Here is a 23887-nt window from a genome sequence, read left to right as displayed (position 1 = left end):
CTGCCCCTCCCCTCTCTCTTTCTCTCTCTCTCTCTCTCTCTCAAAATAAATAAATAAACTTAAAAAAAATATTATAGCTGCTCTAAAGTACTTTATACTTGATAACACCCTTAGAAACAGTTTTTTATTTTATCCCCTAGGTTTTCTTATTCTTTTTATTTTTTTAATGTATATTTTTAAAAATGTTTAACGTTTATTTATTATTGAGAGACAAAGAGACAGAGCATGAGCAGGGGAGGGGCAGAGAGAGGAGGAGACACAGAATCGGAAGCAGGCTCCAGGCTCCAAGCTGTCAGCACAGAGCCTGACGTGGGCTTGAACTCACGAACTGTGAGATCATGACCTGAGACGAAGTTGGACGCTCAGCCGACTGAGCCACCCAGGCGCCCATCTTTTTATTTTTTAAAAAAATCATTTTTTTTCCACCATGTTAAGTGTACTCTTTAATCCCCATCCCCTCTTTCCCCCATCACCCTACACACCTCCCGTCTGGTAACCGTCAGTTTATTCTCTATAGTTAACAGTCTGTTTCTTGGTTTGTCTCTCTTTCTTTTTTCCTTTGCTCATTTGTTTTGTTACTTAAGTTCCACATATGAGTGAAATTGTATGGTATTTGTCTTTCTCCGACTGACTTGTTTCTCTCAGCAGTACACGCTCTAGCTCTGTCCATGTCCTTGCAAATGGCAAGATTTTATTATTTTTTATGGCTGAATAATATTCCATTATATATATCTGTGGTATCTTCTTCATCCATTCATCTATTGATGGATACTTGGGCTGCTTCCATAGTTTGGCTATTGTAAATAACACTGCTATAAACATAGGGGCTTAAACAAAGGGGTATCCCTTTGAATTACTGTTTTTGTATTTTGGGGGTAAATACCCAGTAGTGCAATTACTGGATCATTAGGCAGTTCTATTTTTAAGGTTTTGAGGAAACTCCATACTCTTTTTCCACTGTGGCTTCACCAGTTTGTATTCCCATCAACGGTGCAAGAAGGTTCCTTTTTCTCTACATCCTTACCAACACTTGTTTCTTGTGTTGTCGATTTTAGCCATTCTGACAGGTATGAGGCGATATCTCATTGTAGTTTTGATTTGCACTTCCCTGATGATGAGAGATGTTGAACATCTTTTTTTTTTTTAGTGTTTATTTATTTATTTTTGAGAGAGATAGAGTGCGAACAGGGGAGGGGAAGAGAGAGGGAAACAGAGAATCCCAAGCAGGCTTCACGCTGTCAGCACAGAGCCCAACATGGGGCTCGGACTCATGAACTGTGAGATCATGACCTGAGCTGAAATCAAGAGTCAGTTGCTGGGGTGCCTGGGTGGCTCAGTTGGTTGAGCGTCAGACTTCGGCTCAGGTCATGATCTCACGGCTTGTGGGTTTGAGCCCCGTGGCAGGCTCTGTGCTGATAGCTCAGAGCCTGGACCCTGCTTTGGATTCTGTGTCTCCCTCTCGCTCTGCTCCTCCCCCACTCACGCTCTGTCTCTCTCTCTCTCAAAAATAAATAAATATTAAAAAAATTTTTTTTTTGAAGAGTCAGTTGCTCAACTGACTGAACCACCCAGGTTCCCCTCGAGGATCTTTTCAGGTATCTGTTGACCATCTAGATGTCTTCTTTGGAGAAATGTCTGTTCATGTCTTCTGCCCATTTTTAAATTGGATTATTTGTTTTTTGGGTGTTGAGTTGTATCAGTTCTTTCCATATTTTGAATACTAATCCTTTATTGGATGTCATTTGCGGATATCTTCTCTCGTTCAGTAGGGTTGCCTTTTAATTTTGTTGATTATTTCCTTTGCTGTGCAGAAGCTTTTTATTTTGATGTAGTCCCAATAGTTTGCTTCTGCTTTTGTTTCCCTTGCCTCAGGAGACGTATCTAGTAAGAAGTTGCTATGGCCAATGTCAGAGAGATTAATGGCAGTACTCTCTTCAAGGATTTTTGTGATTTCAGGCCTCACATTTAGGTTTTTAATCCACTTTCAGTTTGCTTTTGTATATAGTGAAAGAAAGTGGTCCAGGTTCATTCTTTTGCATGTAGCTGTCCAGTTTTCCCAGCATCATTTGCTGAAGAGACTGTCTTTTTCCCATTGCATATTCTTTTCCTCCTTTGTTGAAGATAAATTGACCATATAACTGTGGGTTTATTTCTGGGTTTTCTATTCTGTTCTATTGATCTATGTGTCTGTTTTTGTACCAATACCATACTATCTTGATTGCTATAGCTTTGTAATGTAACGAAGTCTGGAATTGTGATTCCTCCAGTTTTGTTTTTCTTTCTTTTTTTTTTTAACATTTTTTTATTAAATTTTTAAAATGTTTTTTACTTATTTTTTGAGAGCGAGAGACAGAGTGTGAGTGGGGGAGGGGCAGAGAGAGAGGGAGACAGAATTCGAAGCAGGCTCCAGGCTCCGAGCTGTCGGTACAGAGCCCAATGCGGGGCTTGAACCCACGAACTGTGAGATCATGACCTGAGCCGACGTCTGATGCTTAACCAACGAGCCAACCCAGGCACGCCCCTTTTTAAGAAATTTTTAAAATGTTTATTTATTTTTGAGAGAGAAAGAGAGAGAGACGCAGAATGCAAGCAGGGGAGGGGAAGAGAGGAAGGGAGACACAGAATCTGAAGCAGGCTCCAGGCTCTGAGTTGTCAGCACAGAGCCTGACGTGGGGCTTGAACTCATGAACCGTGATACCATAACCTGAACTGAAGTTGGATGCTCAACCGACTGAGCTACCCAGGTGCCCCCAGTTTTGTTTTTATTTTTCAAGATATCTTTGGCTGTTTAGAGTCTTTTGTGGTTCCATACAAATTTTAAGATTATTGTAGTTCTGTGAAAAATGCTGTTGGTATTTTGGTAAGGATTGCATTTAATGTATAGATTGCTTTGGGTAGTATAGACATTTTCACAGTATTTGTTCTTCTAATCCATAAGCATGGAGCGTCTTTCCATTTCTTTGTGTGTCTTCAGTTTCTTTCATCAATATTTTATAGTGTTCAGAGTACAAATCTTTCACCTCTTTGGTTAAGTTTGTTCCTAGATATTTTATTTTTGGTGCAATTGTAAATGAGATTATTTAATTTTCTTTCTGCTGCTTCATTATTAGTGTATGGGAATGCAAAAGATGCCTGAACATTGATTTTGTATCCTGTGACTTTACTCAATTCATTTATCAGTTCTAGGAGTTTTTTGGTGGAGTCTTTAGCATTTTCTATATATAGTATTGTGTCATCTGCCAGTAGAGTTTTACTTCTTCCTTACCAATTTGGATGCCTTTTATTTCTTTTTGCTGTCAAAGTGCTATGGCTGGGACTTCTAGTACTATGTTGAATACAAGTGGTGAGTGTGGTCATCCTTGTCTTATTCCTGACCTTCAGGGGAAAAGCTCTCTGTTTTTTACCATTGAATATCTTGTTGGCTATGGGCTTTTCATATATGGCCTTTATTTTGTTGAGATATATTCCCTCTGGACCTACTTTGCAGAGGGTTTTTATCATGAATGGATGATGTTCTTTGTCAAATGCTTTTCTGCATCTGTTGAAATGATCATATGGTTTTTATCTTTTCTCTTACTGATGTGACATACCACATTGATTATTTTGCAGCTTATAAACTACTCTTGCATTCCAGGAGTAAATCCCACTTGATCGTGGTGTATGATTTTTTAAAATATATTTTTGAATTCGGTTTATTAATATTTTGTTGAGGATTGCATCCATATTCATGAGAGATCTTGGCCTGTAGTCATCTTTTTTGTGGTGTCTTTATCTGGTTTTGGTATCAGGGTGATACTGGCTTTATAGAATGAATTTGGAAGTTTTCCTTCCTCTTGTATTTTTTGGAATAGTTTGAGAAGAATGGGTATTAGCTCTTTTTTAAATGTTTGGTACAATTCACAGTGGAGCTGTCTGGTTGTGGACTTTTGTTTGTCGGGAGTATTTTGATTCCTGATTCAATTTCATTGTTAGTGATTGGTTTGTTCAAATTTTTATTTCTTCCTGCTTCAGTTTTGATAGATTATATGTTTCTAGGAATTCATCCATTTCTTCTAAGTTGTCCAGTTTGTTGGCATATAGGTTTTCATAATATTCTATTACGTTTGCTTTTATTTCTATGGTGTTGGTTTTTATTTCTTCCCTTCTGTTAGTAATTTTGTTTATTTGGGTCCTCTCATTTTTTAAAGGAATCTTTCTAGAAACTTATTCCCTGGCTCTTTAAAAATTATAATAATGTGCATTGTAAAAAGAATTGCAAGTGATGCTTAAGAAATTAAATTAGGGGTGCCTGGGTGGCTCAGTTGGTTAAGTGTCAGACTTTGGCTCAGGTCATGATCTTGCAGTTTGTGAGTTTGAGTCCGGCATCGGGCTCTCTGCTGTCAGTGCAGGGCCCACTTAGGATCTTCTGTCCTCCTCTCCTGCCTCCCCCATAAAAAAATGAATAAACATTAAAAAAAAAGAAACTAAAATAAATGAAAACTAGTCTCATCCCAAGGAAATAACCATTTGATGTATAGTATTCTAGAGTGCTCTAGACATTTTCCTAGGCATTTTACAAATATTCATGTAGTTTTATTCTTGTTGTTTTGTTTAATGAATTATTATACCATTATTTCTATAACTTTCTTTTTGCATTTAACAATATAAAGTATTTCATTTCTTCACTTTTGTGTCATAGAAATTTACTCATTTTTTTCAGACTATATAATATTCTACAATTGGAATGGACCATAGTTCCTCCATTCCAGTTTTTATTTATTTCTGAGAGAGAGATAGAGTGTCACCAGAGGAGGGGCGGAGAGAGAGGGAGACACAGAATCTGGAGCAGGCTCCAGGCTTCGAGCTGTCAACACAGAACCCAGTGTGGGGCTCCAACTCAACGAACCATGAGATCATGACCTGAGCCGAAATCAGACACTTAACCGGCTTCTTCCTTACCAATTTGGATGGCTTTTATTTCTTTACGTTGTCGAATTGCTATGGCTAGGACTTCCAGTACTATGTTGAATAAAAGTGGAACTCTTTTGCACTGCTGATAGGAATGCAAACTGGTGCAACCACTCTGGAAAACAGTATGGAGGTTCCTCAAAAAATTAAAAATAGAACTACTCTATGACCCAGCAATTGCACTACTAGGTATTTATCCAAGGGATACAAGAGTGCTGTTTCGAAGGGGCATGTGCACCCCAATGTTTATAGCAGTGCTATTGACAATAGCCAAAGTATGGAAAGAGCCCAAATGTTCATTGACTGATGAAGGGATAAAGAAGATATGGTGTATATATATATATACAATGGAATATTACTCGGTGATCAAAAAGAATGAAATCTTGTCATTTGCAACAATGTGGATGGAACTAGAGGGTATTACGCTAAGCAAAATTAGAGAAAAACAAATATATGACTTCACTCATATGTGGAATTTAAGATACAAAACAGATGAACATAAGGGAAAGGAAGGAAAAATAATGTAAACAGGGAAGGGGACAAACCATAAGAGACTCTAAAATACAGAGAACAAACTGAGGGTTGCCAGCAGGGTGTTGGGTGGGGGGAAGGGCTAAAGGGGTGAGGGGCAATAAGGAGGACACTTGTTGGGATGAGCACTGAGTGTTATATATAAGTGACAACATCTGTTGTTGCCTGAGTTAATTTTAGCCATTCTGACAGGTATGAGATCGTATCTCATGTGGCTTTGATTTGTATTTCCCTAATGATGAGTGATGTTGAACATTTTTTCATGTGTCTGTTAGCCATCTGGATGTCTTCTTTGGAAAAGTGTCTATTCATGTCTTGCCCATTTCTTCACTGGATTATTTGTTTTTTAGGTGTTGAGTTTGATAAATTCTTTATAGATTTTGGATACTAACCCTTTATCTGATATGTCATTTGCAGATATCCTCTCCCATTCCGTCCATTGCCTTTTAGTTTTGCTGATTGTTTCCTTCACTGTGCAGAAGCTTTTTATCTTGATGAGGTCCCAATAGTTCATTGTTGCTACTTGTTATTTTTATTTTACTTTATGTTTTTAATGTTTACTTTTGAGAGAGAGAGAGAGCAGGGGAGGGGGAGAGAGAGAGAGAGAGAGAGAAAGAGAAAGAGAAAATGAATCTGAAGCAGGCTCCGGGCTCTGAGCTTTCAGTGCAGAGCCCAATGTGGGATTCAAACCTACAAACTGTGAAATCATGACCTGAGCTGAAATCGGATGCTTAACCGACTGAGCCACCCAGGCACCCCTGGTGTCTGATTTTTAAATAATGCTGTTTTTTTCCTCCTATAGATAATTTATTGAGCATTTGTAGTGCCTAGGGCACCATGCTAGGCCCTGAGGCAGAATAATCTTTTTTTTTCAATAGGATGCCTATTTAAACTAATAGTCATTTTCCTGCTTCTCAGCACCTTGTATTTACTGACTTGTACCAGAAACTAGAACATTCTCTAGAAACTTTTGTGTGTTCTTTAAATAACATACAATAGCTAAATGATAGCTCTTGATGTATAAAACTTTACAAGTTCTCTCTCCGAAGCTGTCTCTGGAATATAAGTGTAACGTTGAAAATATGGCATTTAGGTTACCAAAATACCTATTGAAGCTTTATGATAAATATTTGAAATTCAGTGTTTTGGTAAGTTTTGAATTATTGTGTTTTGTTATCTTTTGAAGTGGGAAATGAATCAGCTGTTTCTAATCGACTTTATATTCTGGGTAATCTACAATGTGTATATTGCACTGTAGTTCATAGGTGCAACTATTGGCTAGTTCCTGGAAACTCAAAAAAGAATCTTCACTCTCTTGTATTAGAAAAAGCTACAGCTTTCTTTATTTGCCACACGATGGCAGTCTTGCATCTTAAATTAGGTGAAAGGTGGTCCAAGTTAATAGAGGTTCACATTTTCAGGATGTTTGTTGCCAAAAATCTAAACATCGGTAATTTTCAACCTGGAAGCTAGTTATTTTTAAGGTTCATTTGCAAGCCAACCCTTTGCGCTTGAAACATATTTTCTATGGAACAATGCTACAAATGCTGGGTAGGTTTCTAAATTAACTTAACTTATTTAACCTTAAGTCCCAATTTGTTCTTTGACTTGTTTCACACTTTACCTTGTAATTTTTAAAACTATTTAAAAAATTGTTGGGGCGCCTGGGTGGCTCAGTCGGTTAAGCGGCCGACTTTGGCTCAGGTCATGATCTTGCGGTCCATGAGTTTGAGCCCCGCGTCGGGCTCTGTGCTGACAGCTCAGAGCCTGGAGCCTGTTTCAGATTCTGTGTCTCCCTCTCTCTGACCCTCCCCTGTTCATGCTCTGTGTCTCCCTCTCTCAAAAATAAATAAAACGTTAAAAAAAATTTTTTTTAATTGTGGAAACTTTTATACATCAATATTATAGTTTACAGTTTTAAAAAATTTGTAATATAGAGAAATGTAAGAAAATAGATGTATACATTATAAATTTAGGGTTTTGGCTTTTCTTATATTTTAATTTTCAGATGTCCTTTCTTTCTCTAAATTTTTAGCTTCAGTTGTGGAGGGTCAAAAGGGTATCATTCCTCGAGCTATCCAAGAAATATTTCAAAACATCTCTGAAAATTCTAGCACTGACTTTAATATCAAAGTGTCTTATATAGAAGTATATAAGGAAGACCTAAGAGATCTTCTAGAATTAGAAACATCTATGAAGGATCTTCACATCCGAGAAGATGAAAAAGGAAACACAGGTAAATAGCATTGACTGCCTTCATTACCAAATAGATGTGATTTAATTCAGTTTCTGGATATATTCCAAAGAATCTTTAAAACAGACATAGAAGCAAAAGGAATTTGTTTTTTCTTTAAAATTGAATACCTTTTTAATTCCCAATATCCATTAAATCACCCAGGTGAAAAGTAGTTCAGACTGGTTGGTTAAATGAAGTTAGTAAGTTGTAATTCAAGATACTTATATTCTATAATTGTCCCCGCTCTGGGCTGAAGATCAGTGAGACTTTGAAATAGGCTAAATTAGTATTTGTACTTTTTTTTTCTCCCAGAGTTTCTCCCAGATTGGAGACGGCTTCTCCCTTTGGTGTTTGTCCAAGTTGATCTAGAATTCTCCTTTTGTCCTCTTTGATTTTGTCCTGTACTTTGTTGTATTTTTCAAGATCTTTCTATGCTAGCAACTTGTTAATCTCATTAAATATCAATTTGTTTGGAAATGGGAGAAGGTTCGAATGGGTCAAAATGCAAGTATTTTAAAGCATAGCACCTCCTGCTTTTCTGATTTAAAGGGTTATATGTTCAACATAGAACATTTTGAAAACATAGAAAAGTTTAAGGAAGAAAGTTATTAAAGATCAGTTTTAATCCCAGAACCCAGAAAAAGTAACTTCTGTTTTTGGTGTGTTTCCTTCCAGATTTCTTTTCCCATGCATGTATAATTTTTTTTAATATACTTGCAACCCTACATATAACATCGCATCTTATTTTTTCATGTAATATTTATATGGTGAGCATTTTCACACAACATTAAATATTTCTCAAAGTTATGAGTCTTCATGGTCATGTAGTAATTTGTCTTCTAAATGTATTATACTTTACCTAATATTCCATTGTTGGACATTTAAGCAGTTTCCAGAGTTTCATTATTATTAACAACAATGACTTGGATGTGTTTCTAAGAAAGGATACTTAGGTAGAACCTTCTTGGAGAAAAAGGATCCTGCTTGAGGAGTGTCCCCTTGAGGGAATCTCCTCGCAGTAGGAATGTAAGGTCGTTCAAACTGCCTGCAGGGGGCAGTGAAGTTTGTTGCCTTTTTAGCCCTGGCTTGGCAGCCCTGGAATTCCTCAATGTTTGAAAAAATTGGTTTTTGTTTTCTTTTTAATTTTTTTTTACATTTATTTATTTTTTGAGAGAGAGAGACAGAGTACAAGCGGGGGAGGGGCAGAGAGAGGGGGAGACACAGAATCTGAAGCAGGCTCCAGGCTCTGAGCTGTCAGCACAGAGCCCGACGCAGGGCTCGAACCCACAAACTGTAAGATCATGACCTGAGCTGAAGCCGGTCGCCTAATTGACTGAGCCACCCAGGCACCCCTGTTTTGTTTTTGAGAAAGAAAGCATACATGGTAGTCTATGGTCTTATTAGATAATTCAGTGTAGTTTATCTTTTCTGGACAGAATCCAGGCCAGTGTTTTGAGCTTCTATATCATATAAAAGGTAATTCTTGAATGTTTTTATTTTTTGTTAAAGATACAAAAATAATACATATTTATTGTAAAATAGCCCATATGCTGTCACCCCTGATAAACTTAATAGCTGTTATCAGTCCTGCAAAAGTTTTGGAAAGATGTGACAAATGCTGTTAAGACAAATTGCCGTATGTTTTATACGGTATTCCACTCACAACCAAAATGTATTTCTTTGACATCCTTATTTAGTTCCTTCGTGTAAAGCACTGGTTGGCATCCAACCTAGATGCTGCACAATTAGCATCACCGTGGAAGTTTTTTAAAAAATACTGATTTCCAGGGGCGCCTGGGTGGCTCAGTTGGTTAAGTGACCAACTTCAGCTCGGGTCATGATCTCGCAGTTCGTGAGTTCGAGCCCCGCGTTGGGCTCTGTGCTGACAGCTCAGAGCCTGGAGCCTACTTCAGATTCTGTGTTTCCCCCTCTCTCTACCCCTCCCCTGCTCACGCTCTCTCTCTGTCTCTCAATAATAAATAAACATTTAAAAAAGTAAAAAAAAAAACTGATTTCTGGGCCCTGCTTTTCAGAAATCCTGATGAATTTGTCTGATCGGGCCTGGGCATCAGTACTTTCTCTTTTATAAAGCTTCCAGATGATTTGCAGCTAGGTTTGAGGACCATGGATAGTGCTAAGCTGTAGCCTAACATTAAAAAACTTTATGAAAGTTATCCTTTGATTTACAGTTACATTGTCATACTTTATAATTGGTGATGTGTTAGCATTCCCTGTTTGTAGTATAAGTACTTTAGAACTTTCAATGAACTAGGTTGTTAAGAAAGTGTCATGATGGAAATAATGAAGGCAAAATGATTATTTTTCAAGAAAACAGTGACATAACCGAATCTGAATAAAGAGGAAACATGGCTCTGTAATTCAAGCACAGAATCAGGAGCTTTATGACTCTGATTCAAAGCCCAAATCCACCTTCTTCTTTTTGAAGTATGTTTGGATATAAGCAAATAATGTGGGTGGTAAGCTTTGGTTTATTTTTGGCTCTTATTCTGCTGTTGTTGAAATAGAAACTTTTTTGCTTTTTGTGAATTGCCAACATGTTTGTTTATCTTATACTCTGATATTATGTAGGTTAAGCCTGTTTTTAAAATGAATAACCAATTTATTTATACTGAAATTTTCATGTATCGTTGGTTATGACCACACAGTACCAAAACCCTTAAACCTAAGGATGGTTTGAAGACTCAAAAGAAACGGATTTCTTTTAATTAATCTACCACTAGTTAATTCTTTTGAGTTAATATTTAATTAATCTATTTAAATAAGTCTGTTAGACTCTATAAGTCAAAATACTGGATTAAAGGGTTTTTCTTTTCTCAGTCATCTTAAAGAATTGAGTGTGATATGTGACTCCAAAGAAACCAGATTGTTTAATACACACACACACACACACACACACACACACACACACATATATAATATCTTTTAGAATTTAAATATCAAAATGAGTGCTGTCTATTAAAATAGTTCCTTTGGAAGATTATCCAAAATTACTTAATGATATTGCTGTCACTATTGTTTGAAATGCTCTTGATTTTTTAAGACACTTTCTTAGCCTGGGAAGTTTAGCAAATAATAACTGTTGTGGTTAAGTTTAAACTCTACTGGGTTTTGATTAAAATTTGGTTTAAAAACTTGCTGTTGCTATTTTAAGTGATTGTTGGGGCCAAGGAATGTCACGTGGAGAACGCAGATGAGGTGATGAGTCTCCTGGAGATGGGGAATGCAGCCAGGCATACAGGTACCACCCAAATGAACGAGCACTCCAGTAGATCACATGCAATTTTTACAATCAGCATTTGTCAAGTAGAGAAAAATACAGAGGCAGCTGAAGATGGATCGTGGTATTCCCATCGGCATATTGTCTCAAAGTTCCACTTTGTGGATTTGGCGGGCTCGGAAAGAGTAACTAAAACTGGGAATACTGGCGAACGGTTCAAAGAATCCATTCAGATCAACAGTGGGCTGTTGGCTTTAGGAAATGTAATCAGTGCTCTTGGGGACCCACGCAGGAAGAGCTCCCATATTCCATACAGGGACGCTAAAATCACCCGGCTTCTGAAAGATTCCTTGGGAGGCAGTGCCAAGACTGTCATGATCACTTGCGTCAGCCCATCCTCCTCAGATTTTGACGAGTCCTTAAATTCCCTCAAATATGCCAACAGAGCACGCAATATTAGAAACAAACCCACCTTAAACTTCAGCCCCGAGTCTGACCGTATGGACGAAATGGAATTTGAAATCAAGTTGCTTCGAGAAGCTCTGCAAAGCCAGCAGGATAGCATCAGCCAAACCAGCCAGATCCATCAAGAGGGGGCTCCTGATAAAAACAGGATCCGGTCTCTTGAGGAACAAGTAGCTCAGCTACAAGGAGAGTGTCAGAGTTACCAAACCTGTGTAGAGGAAGCCTTTACCTTCCTGGTGGACTTAAAGGGTGCTGTCAGACTGAACCAAAAGCAGCAACACAAACTGCAGGAGTGGTTTAACATGACCCAGGATGTCAGGAAGGCGGTGTTCGCCTCGTTCAGAGGGAGCCACGGCGTCGGCAACCTGGAAGAAGGACCACAGCATGTGACAGTTCTCCAGCTGAAGCGAGAGCTTAGGAAATGCCAGGTATGTAGACACCACTTCCGTTAGTGACTTGTTTAAGGACTCCGTTTATTTGGGCAAGGGTCATTTTGGGATTCCAGAAGTTTTTAAAAAGGATTATATGTAAATTCTCATTTGCCTTTTGCTCAGTCTCTTTTTCCCTTTTCCTACTGCTTTGTCCTCATTTTCCTTTCTCTTTTAATATTTTTTAAATTTTTTTAAGTTTATTCATTTCGAGAGACAGAGAGAGCAAATGGGGGAGGGGTAGAGAGAGAGGGAGAGAGAGAATCCCAAGGAGGCTCCACAGTGTCAGCACAGAGCCTGACACAAGATTCAAAGTCAGGAAACTCGAGACCATGACCTGAGCCGAAACCAAGAGTCAGATGCTTAACCGACTGAGCCACCCTGTTGCCCCTCTCTTTCAGTATTTTAACTTGTTACATTTATGAAGTAGAATCTTGGGGACTTGGTCATTAATTTAGAGGGTGAAGAGAAACATAATTTCAGAAACAAAATGAAGTACTTTATTGAGTTTTTATCCCGCTTTGGGTCAGTGTTTCTTGAAGAAAAAAAAAAAACTTCACCCCTTGAGTGTGGAATGTTGAGTTTTTTTAAAAAGTTTATTTATTTATTTATTTTGAGAGAGTACAGCGGGGGAGGGACAGAGAGAGAGGGAGAGAGAATCGCAAGCAGGCTCTGTGTTGTCAGTGCAGAGCCTGATGTGGGTTCGAACCCATGAACTGCAAGATTACAATCTTGAGCTGAAATCAAGAGTCAGAGGCTGAAGTGACTACTGAGCCACCCAGGCACCCCGGAATGTTGATTTTTTTTTAAACAAACAAAATCATTGTATGTGACAATATTTAAGGGATGTAGGTATGTACATGTGTACATATTATGTACATTGAGTTCTGAAATACATTTGTCACTTTCCATTCAAAAACCTGAAGATTTCGTGTCCCTAGGGAAATCACGGAAAACAAGATGTACCTATTCTGCTTACGTGGAGTTTGCATTATGTTGGGCAAATAGGTATTCTGCCAGTTTTTGAAAATAGGAAAACAGCTTTCTTTCTTTTTTTTTTTTTAATGTTTGTTTATTTTTGAGAGAGACAGAGACAGGATGCAAGTGGGTTAGGGGCAGAGAGAGAGGGAGACACAGAATCCAAAGCAGGCTCCAGGCTCTGAGCTGTCAGCATAGAGCCTGACGCAGGGCTTGAACTCACAAACCACGAGATCATGACCTGAGCCAGTCAGATGCTTAACCAACTGAGCCACCCAGGTGTCCTGAAAACAGCTTTCTAGAAAGAAACCTCTATTGCAGCAGTTCTTGGACTTTTTATTCACAAGGTTTTTTTGTTTTTGTTTTTTTAATATTATTTATTTTTAAGAGAGAGCACAAACAGGGGAGGGGCAGAAAGAGAGGCAGAGGATCCAGAGTGAGCCTGATAGCACTACACTGATAGCAGAGAGCCCAATGGGGAGCTCGAACCCACAAACCGTGAGATGAGTTGAAGTCAGACACTTAACTGACTGAGCCACCCAGGTGCCCATACAAGGTTTTTTTGTTTTTTTTTTATGTTTTTAAAATTGAGGTCCCCTAAAGAGCTTTTGTTTATGTGGGTTGTATCTATTGATATTTACCATATTAGAATTAAAACACAAAAATTTAAGCTATTAATTCACTCAAAATAATAACCCAATGACATGTTAAGTAAAAACATTTTTTCATGAAAAATAACTATTTTCCAAATAAAAAAACTTAATAAAAGTGGAATTGTTGTACATTTTTACAAATCTCTTTTAATGTCTGGCTTAATAGAGGATGTGTGGATTTTCATATCTGCTTTGGCATACAGTTTGTTGCAATATGTTGTTTTAGTTGAAGTACATGAAGAATATCCAGCCTCATTTAGATTTGTAATTGGAAAGAGGAACATTTTAATTTTTTTTCAGATAATTATGGATATTCTTCTTGGTTATTGCACCAAAACTCAACAAGTAGCGGCATCCTAAAGGTTACTTGCAATGTGGGATTTGAAACTATTTTTGTTACATTAAGATCTATACATTAAAATTTTTATTTTTATCTTGGTTTTTTTTGTTCTTTAAGAGAGAGAGAAAGAGCGCATGCGTGCGCGCGCAAGCAGGAGAGGGGCGGCAGGAGAGGGAGAGAGACTCTCCAGCAGGCTTCACGCCCAGCACAGAGCCTGTCACAGGGCTCCATCTCACAACTGTGAGATCGTGACCTGAGTGGAAATCAAGAGTCAGTTGTTTGACCGACTGAGCCACCCAGGCTCCCCTTTATCTTGTACTTTGAATGGATCTTTCATCCACGTGATTTTCAATCATCACCCATCGATCATTTGGAAAATATTTGTTTACTAAGTTATGTGCATCTTCCAATCAAGGGGCAGAAAGAGAGGGAGAGAGAGAATCAAGACTTGGACGCTCAACTGACTGAGCCACCCAGGCACCCTATCTCACAACGTCTGATACTTAAGTATAAGCATTTAAAGTCATAACTTTAAAATAATGGAGTTTTTAATTTTTGTTTTGAAGTAATCTGCCCCCAATATGAGGCTTGAACTCATGACCTTGAGAGCAAGAGTTGCATGCTGTATTGACTGAGCCATCCAGGTTCCCCAAAAATCATGGATTTTTTTCTTTTTTTAAAGCAGTAACTCTGCTCTACCTTCTTCATAATAGAGCAGGCCTGACCCTTCCTGTTTGGTATAAGAAAGTGGCAGAACAGGAAATACGATTGATGGGAAGCTTGAACTTTGGAGCACTATAGGAGTTGACAATAAGGAGTACTTCATCCTTCTAAGGTGGCTGAAATGGAAGCCCATAAAACCCCCTGATTGAGGATGGCGGGGTAGTAAGTTTTTCTCTCCATCTGTTGGAAATTCTGAATTAACTTGCTCTAGATTATGTACTCTAGATTAAGATTTCCCAAGGATATTAACAGTCTTTTTTGTTGTTGTTGTTAACGTTTTTGAGAGACAGAGACAGAGTGTGAGCAGGGCAGGGGGCAGAGAGAGAGGGACACACAGAATCGGAAGCAGGTTCCAGGCTCTGAGCTGTCAGCACAGGGCCCGACGTGGGGCTTGAACTCAGAAACTGTGAGATCATGACCTGAGCTGAAGTCAGATGCTTAACTGACTGAGCCACCCAGGAGCCCCAGGATATTAACAGTCTTGATGAAAAAGGGCACCATGATCAGATGTCTTTGGGGAATGCTAGATTGCAAAACTCCCAAGACTTCTCAGAACTTTCAAAGTGCTAGTGTAATTAATCTCAATGTGAAAGATACAATATTCAGTATTTCCCAATTAAAAAAATAGATTTTTTTTTTTTTTTGGTCTGAAGTCTTGCAGGAGTAGTAATCTTGGATACCACTAAATAGCAAATAGAGAAATGATTGCTGTCATTCCTCACCCCATATGTCTCCTTAAAAAGTTGTTTTCTAGGGGTGCCTGGGTGGCTCTGTTGGTTAAGCATCTGGCTTTGGCTCAGGTCATGATCTGGCAGTTTGTGAGTTCGAGCCACGCATCGGGCTATGTACAGACAGCTCAGAGCCTGGAGCCTGCTTCAGATTCTGTGTCTCCTATCTCTCCGCCCCTCTCCTGCTTGCTCTCTCTCTCTCTCTCAAAAATAAATAAAAAAAATTAAAAAGTTTTCTAGACTTTCTGTTTGAGACAGAATAACACAGTGGTTAAGAACATTGGTACCGAACTCCTAAGATTTGAATCCCAACTCCTTTGCTTACTTGCTCTGTGACTTTGGGAAAATACTTAACCTCTCTGTGCTAATTAAACAATAATAACAAGCACCTTGTAGGGTTCCTGTGAAGATTATTAAAACACTAGTTCCCATAAAACGATGAGAAGGCTGCCTGGCCTGGAGTAAGGCTCAATAAAGGCAGCTCATTATTATCTCTCATTTATTTTTCACCTACCTGTGCTGAGGTTATGTATCAGTGGCAGCTAAGTGATTGGACTTAGTAGCTGTACGTGGGGCCACATGCCCCACTTCACTACTGTGAAGTCAGCTTGATAAACTACTTAGCAAGACAGCAGGTCTGTGCAGGGAGAGGCATGGACATTCTCTTTGCTCAGCCCTGCTTCCTTGAGCCTGTTACACAAGCAGGTAAGTACTTAAAAATAAAATTCCTAGCCAACAGGAGATCGTGGGCCATATCACAGGTAGAATTACCACCAGATTTTTGCTAAGGAAGTGTCACTTTGAACTTCACCATCTCCTCCTTGTTAGATGCTGTCAGGTAGTGTTTCTGTTTTTTTGTTTTTAATTTTTTTTTAATGTTTACTTTTGGGAGAGAGAGAGAGAGAGAGTGCGTGCAAGTGAGGGAGGGGCAGAGAGAGAGGGAGACAGGATCTGAAGCAGGCTTTGTGCCGGCAGCAGACAGCCTGATGTGGGACTTGAACTCATGAACCATGAGATCATGACCTGAGCCGAAGTTGGACACTTAACCACTGAGCCAGCCAGGTGCTCCTGTGTCAGGTAGTGTTGTAATCCTTGGTTTTTGCCATTGGTCAATTATTGGAATACTCCATATTCCGTATGGTATATCCATATGGAATACCTCTCGAAGGACTTTGTTGCCTTTTTATTCCAAATTTTGAACCCGAGAGCAGTATGTGAACATGAATTTACTCAACAGTTAAACACTTGAAATAAATAATAAATAATATAGCTGTAGTCTGTAAAGCATATGTAAAAATAGTTGAATATGCAGTACTACGTGACAAATTACATTTTAAGCTCAAATGTACAGTTTACCACGGGAGAGGATATTAACCAACGAGAATTATAGTTTAATCTCATTTTATGAAAGAAGTCACATAGGTCATATGTAAACATATGAAAATGAGGACGATCAGGGTCATGTGTCCTCTCCTCATTTGGTCACTTGAGGATCCCAAGCAGAGAAAAGAAGGGACTTGCCCTAAGTGGTGCTACGAGGCTGTGGCAAATCAAGGCTGGCCTTGGTCTATGGGTTCTCTGTACAGGGGCCCATCTACCCCTCTATGCCATTGCCTGAGTAGTCACGTACATACTCTGTTTTTGTGAATTAAATCTTACTTGTAAAGGGAACACTATTTTTGTAAATCAGCTCTTGTTCTTGTGTTTTCCTATAGCTTAGTAGAAAGAGCACGGGGTTTGATCCAGAAAGACCCTGGGATTGAAGGTCAGGAGTTTGGTTATCTACTGGGTCATCTTGGGAAAAGGTTTTAATCTCTTGGTTTCTTCATGAAAAAAGAATCATGTCTATTCAGTGAGATTTTTTTAAATGTATTTTTAATGTTTATTTATTTATTTATTTATTTATTTTTAAATGTTTATTTATTTTTGAGACAGAGAGAGAGCATGAACGGGGGAGGAGCAGAGAGAGAGAGGGAGACACAGAATCCGAAGCAGGCTCCAGGCTTTGGGCTGTCAGCACAGAGCCCGACGCGGGGCTCGAACTCACGGACCATGAGATCGTGACCTGAGCCAAAGTCGGACGCTTAACCGACTGAGTCACCCAGGGGCCCCAAATTATTTATTTTTAATGTTTATTTCTTTTTGAGAGAGACAGAGACAGAATGCGAGTGGGCTAGGGGGCAGAGAGAGAGGGAGACGCAGAATCCGGAGCAGGCTCCAGGCTCTGAGCTATCAGCACAGAGCCTGACGTGGGGCTTGAACTCATGAATTGTGAGATCATGACCTGACCCGAAGTCGGACACTGAACCGACTGAGTCACCTAGGCGCCCCACAGTGAGATATTTTTAAAATGTCAAGTCACTATCTAGCATAAAATACACTTTAAAAAAATTATTTATTTATTTTGAGAGAGAGAGAGGGAGGAGGAGAGAGAGAGGGAGAGAAATCCAGGCAAAACTCTGCACTCTCAGTGCAGAGGCCAACGCGGGGCTCAATCCCATGAACTGTGAGACCATGACCTGAACTGAAATCAAGTCGGACGCTTAACCAGCTGAGCCACCCAGGTGCCCCTAGCATAAAATTCACTCAACAAATATTAAATTTCTTTCAGTTTATTTAATTTAAAAATTGTTTTAAAAGTATTACTTGCATATCTCAAGTTTATTTGAAAGCAGGCATAATTCATTGGAAATTAAGAAAACTATTTGTTTAACCATATTTTTAAATATCTTCAAAATATCTCTTCATAGTGAAAGTGCATAAAATTACCAAATATTTGGGGCGACTGAGTGACTCAGTCAGTTAAGTGTCTGACTTTGGCTCAGGTCGTGATCTCATGGCTTGTGGGTTCGAGCCCCGCATCAGGCACCATGCTGACAGCTCAGAGCCTGGAGCCTGCTTTGGATCTTGTGTGTGTCTCTCTCTGCCCCTTCCCTGCTTGTGCTCTCTCTCTCTCAAAAATAAACATTAAAAAAAAATTTTTTTTGAATTACAAAATATTCTTTATTTAAAAGATCCAAATGTGTTCTTAACTCTATAGGTCAGTTTGGAAAACGTGACCTCTTTGATTTTTAAAAACCCACGTTTAAAAGTCTCATGGCAAAAAAAAAAAAAAAAAAAAAATCTCATGGCAATTCTAGCAAACTTGTAAAAATAACTCCTCCTGAGTGTAGTCTAGAATCAAGTGACTGTTTTTGTTTTAAAATTCAGGAAATAAAAACCAGGAAAGTCTTTGTATCTTTATGGTAATTAATTCTTAGGTTATAGCAATGACAGGTCCTCGAACTGTTTCTGCCTTTCTTCTACAGAAAACAAAAAAAATTGCAAATGAATAGGATGAGAAAAATTTCGAGAGATGTTGTGAAACCATCATGAAATCCCAGTTTTTGTGGTATTTTCTGGGCTGTCTGGAGTACTTTCTGTGGTGAATCTCTTGTGTTTTTTTTCCCTCCTCCCAGTGTGCACTGGCTGCTGATGAAGTTGTATTTAATCAGAAGGAACTGCAGGTGAAGGAACTGAAGAATCAAGTGCAAATGATGGTCCAGGAAAACAAAGGACACGTGGTATCTTTGAAAGAAGCACAAAACGTCAATAGATTGCAGGTAGAGTTTCTTGACCTATCTAGTGCTGTAGATTTAGTTGAATAGTACTTGGCTAAAAGAATAGCATTTTAAGTTTATTTATTTGAGAGAGAGAGAGAGAGACAGTGAAAGAGAGCAGGGGAGGGCCAGAGAGAGAGGGAGAGAGAGAATCCCAAGCAGGCTCCACACTTTTAGTGCAGAGCCTGATGTGGGGCTTGATGTCATGAACCATGGGCCAAAATCAAGAGTCAGATGCTTAACTGACTGAGCCACCAGCCGCCCCAGAATAGCTTTTTATTTTATTTTATTTTATTTTATTTTATTTTATTTTATTTTATTTTATTATTTTATTTTATTAACTTTATTTTTTAAAGGAGATATTTCATCCCAGTTATTTAAAAAAAATTTTTTTTTTTTAAACGTTTATTTATTTTTGAGACAGAGAGAGACAGAGCATGAACGGGGGAGGGTCAGAGAGAGAGGGAGACACAGAATCCGAAACAGGCTCCAGGCTCTGAGTGGTCAGCACAGAGCCTGACGCGGGGCTCGAACTCACGGACCGCGAGATCTTGACCTGAGCCGAAGTCGGACGCTCAACCGACTGAGCCACCCAGGCGCCCCTCATCCCAGTTATTTAAAAAATAAATTTTTTTAATGTTTATTTATCTTTGAGAGACAGAGAGAGAGAGAGAGAGAGAGAGAGATCATGAGTGGGGGTGGGGCAGAGAGGGAGGGAGACACAATCCAAAGCAGGCTCCAGGCTCTGAGCTGTCAGCACAGAGCCCTATGTGGGGCTTGACCCCACGGACTGCAAGATCATGACCTGAGCTGATGTCAGACGCTTAACTGTGCCACCCAGGCCCCCCGAGGAGAAAACATTTTTATTGTTAGCCTGACTTTCACAAATATGAAGGTGATACACAACTTAATTTGCATATCATATTACAGTTACCTTTTCTCCATGTTTTTCCATTCTGCTGTTTGCCAAGGTAACAGGCAACATGATGTTGTTAAGAGTTGGAAAGTAAACACATACTTTAAAATTTATTAGATAATCCTTTTATACTCTTATCAGTGATTTGCTCTTTAACCTTTGTTAAACTTTATACTTTTCTATCTTAGCTTCCCTAGTGTCTCTAAATATTATACTTCTCGGCTGTGAACACCCCCACCCCCATCCCTGGTGGGGCACTTCCCACAGCCCCAAACAGTTAATTTCATTTAAAGCCTTTAGGTTCCTATCAGGGAGGAATAACCTGATCCAGCACAAGTTAGATTTTGATTTTGACATTTCATTTTTGTTTCCTTTTTTAACTCTTCTCATTCTATAATAGTTTAAAAACATAAAACATAAACAAAACACAATGTACCATGCAGTGTTGTATCACAAAGAGAGCAGCAGCCGGGTAACCAGCTGGTAAATAGTAAACTGTCAAAAAATAGTCAGCTCTCTGCCCCTTAGAAGTCCTTAGTTGGTCCTGATCAGAGAGAGCAGCTTTCCTCACTTGATAGTATTGCTTTCCTTGGTTTGCTTTGTGGTTTTACTCTGTATCTTTGAACACTACAGTTTACTTGTTGGAATTTTAAGAAATTTAATCATTCAGTACATATATTCTTTAGTATCTAGTTGCCTTTATTGAAAGTTTTTTTTTTTTTTTTGTTCTGATTCACCTATCATGTGTGTAACTGTAGCCTGTTTAGGTTTATAGACATATAGGATTTCATTGTATGAATATATGGCAATTTATGTTTCTCTTCTACTCTTAATGAATGTTTTTTGGTGATGGACATTGTATTTATTTTATTTTCTTTGTTTTTTTTTTTAAGATTTTATTTTTTAAGTAATCTCTGCACCCAAAGTGGGGCTTGAACTCATTGATCAAGAGCCGTGTGCTCTACTGACTGAATCAGCTAGGTACTCTCTTTTTTTTTTCTTAATTCTGGTATAATTAACAATGTTGTATTAGTTTGAGGTGTCTAATATAGTGATTCAATAATTCTGTACATTACTCAGTCCTTACTGGGATGGACATTTTCTCATAGGTGTTTGTTGGTGCACACGCACATACGTTTGTTTTGGATTTGTTCCTGGAAGTTGGATTGGTAGGTCATAGAGAAGGCGAATTTTCAACTTTAACAAATAATATCAAACTCTTTTTCCAGTTTACACTCACACCGGTACTGTATGAATATGCCTCTTGCTCCACATGCTTATCAATGTTTGTTGTTAATTTTTTTATTTCTCTGAAAGTTTCGGGTTTTTTTAAAAATTTTATTTTTTAAATTTATATGCAAATTAGTTAGCATACAGTGCAACAATGATTTCAGGAATAGATTCCTTAGTGCCCCTTCCCCATTTAGCCCATCCCCTCTCCCACACCCCCTCCAGTAACCCTCTGTTTGTTCTCCATATATTTTTTTTTTTAATGTTTATTTTATTTTTTTGAGAGAGAGAGAGAGAGAACATGAGCAGGGGAGGGCAGAGAGAGAGGGAGACACAGAATCCGAAGCAGACTCCAGGCTCTGAGCTGTCAGCACAGAGCCCGATGCGGGGCTGGAACTCATGAGCCTTCGAGCTGTGAGATCATGACCTGAGCCAAAGTCGGCCGCTCAACCGACTGAGCCACCCAGGCGCCCCTGTTTGTTCTCCATATTTATGAGTCTCTTATGTTTTGTTCCCCTCCCTGTTTTTATATTATTTTTGTTTCCCTTCCCTTATGTTCATTTTTGTCTCTTAAAGTCCTCATATGAATGAAGTCATATGATATTTGTCTTTCTCTGACTGACTACTTTCACTTACCATAATACCCTCCAGTTCCATCCACGTAGTTGCAAATGGCAAGATTTCATTCTTTTTGATTGCAGAGTAATACTCCATTGTATATATATACCACACCTTCTTTATCCATTCATCCATCGATAGACATTTGGGCTCTTTCCATACTTTGGCTATTTTGATAGTGCTGCTATGAACATTGGGGTGCATGTGTCCCTTCGAAACAGCCCACCTGTATCCCTTGGATAAATGCCTAGTAGTGCAATTGCTGGGTCGTAGGGTAGTTCTATTTTTAGTTTTTTGAGGAACCTCCATACTGTTTTCCAGAGTGGCTGCACTAGCTTGCATTCCCACCAACAATGCAAAAGAGATCCTCTTTCTCCGCATCCTTGCCAACATCTGTCTTTGCCTGAGTTGTTAATGTTAGCCATTCTGATAGGTGTGAGGTGGTATCTCATTGTAGTTTTGATTTGTATTTCCTTGATGATGAGTGATGTTGAGTATTTTTTCATGTGTTGGTTGGCCATCTGGATGTCTTCCTTGGAGAAGCGTCTATTCATGTCTTTTGCCCATTTTTTCACTGGATTATTTGTTTTTTGGGTGTTGAGTTTGATAAGTTCTTTATAGATTTTGGATAGTAACGATTTATCTGATATGTCATTTGCAAATATCTTCTCCCATTCTGTCAGTTGCCTTTTAGTTTTGCTGATGAAAGTTTCATTTTTTTTTAAGTTTTAAATTCTAATCCCAGTGTAATTTACATACAGTGTTATATGGTGTACAATATAGTGATTCAACAATTCTATACATTACTCAGTGCTCATTATGGTAAGTGTACTCTTAATTCCCTTCACCTATTTCACCCATCTCCCCACCCACCACCCCTCTGGTAACCATCAGTTTGTCCTTTATAGCAAAGAGTGTTTCTTGGTTTGTCTTTCTCTTTTTAAAATTTCCTTTGCTTGTTTATTTCTTAAATTTCACATATGAGTGAAATAATATAATATTTGTATTTCTCTGACTTATGTCATTTGGCATTTATAGTTTCTGGATCCATTTTTGTCCTTGCAAAAGACAGGATTTCATTCTTTTTTATGGCTGAATAATATTCATATATATACACATCATATATACATATATATATCATATATATATGATGTGTATATATATGCTATATGTGTAAATGCCACATCTTCTTTATCCATTCATCTATTGGTGGACACTTAGGCTGCTTCCATTTCTTGGCTATTGTAAATAATGCTGCTGTCACTATCAACAATAGCCAAATTATACAAATACACACACACACACACACACACACACACACATAGACACCATGGAATATTACTCAGCAGTCAGAATGAAATTTTGCCATTTGCAACAATGTGGATGGAACTAGAATGTATTATGCAAAGCAAAATAGTCAGAGAAAGGCAAATATCATATGATTTCACTCATATGTGGAATTTAAGAAACAAAACAAACAGGGGAAGGGAAGGAAAAATAAGATAAAAACAGAAAGGGAGTCAAACCGTAAGAGACTCTTAAATACAGAGAGCAAACTGAAGGTTGCTGATGGGGTGTTCGGTTGGGGGAATGGGCTAAATGGTTGATGGGCATTAAGGAGGGCACTTGTTGGCATAAGCACTGGGTGTTATATGTAAGTGATGAATCACTAAGTTCTACACCTGAAGAAACTAACTTGCGTTTGAACAAAACAAATAAATAACACATTAAAAAAATAATACTGCTATAAACATAAGGGTGTATGTATCCCTTTGAATTAATGTTTTTGTATTTTGGAGATAAATACTCAGTAGTGTGATTACTGGATCCTAGGGTAGTTTTATTTTTAATGTTTTGAGGAACCTCCATACTATTTTCCACAGTGGCTGTACCAGTTTGCATTCCCACCAGTAGTATAAGAAGGTTTCTTTTTCTCCACATCTCCCTAACACCTGCTGTTTCTTGTGTTGTTGATTTTAGCCATTCTGACAGATGTGAGGTGGTATCTCATTGTAGTTTTGATTTACATTTCCCTGATGATGAGAGATGTTGAGCAAATTTTCCTGTGTCTGTTGGCCATCTGGATGTCTTCTTTGAATAAATGTCTGTTTGTGACTTCTGCACATTTTTAAATTGGATTATTTGTTTTTTGGGTTGTTGAGTTGTATCAGTTCTTTACATATTTTGGATACTAATCCTTTATCGGGTATATCATTTGCAAATATCTTCTCCCATCCAGTAGGTTTACCTTTTAGTT

The 23887-nt window shown here is 38.5% G+C and overlaps 1 protein-coding gene across 4 annotated transcripts in view; it reads left to right on the top strand.

The window, feature by feature from the left end:
* The window catches only part of KIF27 (kinesin family member 27), a 90635-nt gene that overhangs the window by 8760 nt on the left and 57988 nt on the right, over nt 1–23887 (top strand). For all 4 annotated transcript variants that reach the window (XM_019423544.2, XM_019423545.2, XM_019423546.2 and 1 more), the window contains exons 3-5: nt 7514–7714; nt 10887–11845; nt 18726–18869. In XM_019423544.2, the coding sequence (XP_019279089.2) occupies nt 7514–7714; nt 10887–11845; nt 18726–18869 (1304 nt within the window). The remainder of the gene's footprint in view (nt 1–7513; nt 7715–10886; nt 11846–18725; nt 18870–23887) is intronic.

The sequence above is a fragment of the Panthera pardus genome, unplaced genomic scaffold (assembly GCF_024362965.1).
Source record: "Panthera pardus isolate Hobbes unplaced genomic scaffold, ASM2436296v1 HiC_scaffold_20, whole genome shotgun sequence".
NCBI lineage: Eukaryota > Metazoa > Chordata > Mammalia > Carnivora > Felidae > Panthera > Panthera pardus.
This window is presented reverse-complemented; position numbering and strand designations above follow the sequence as displayed.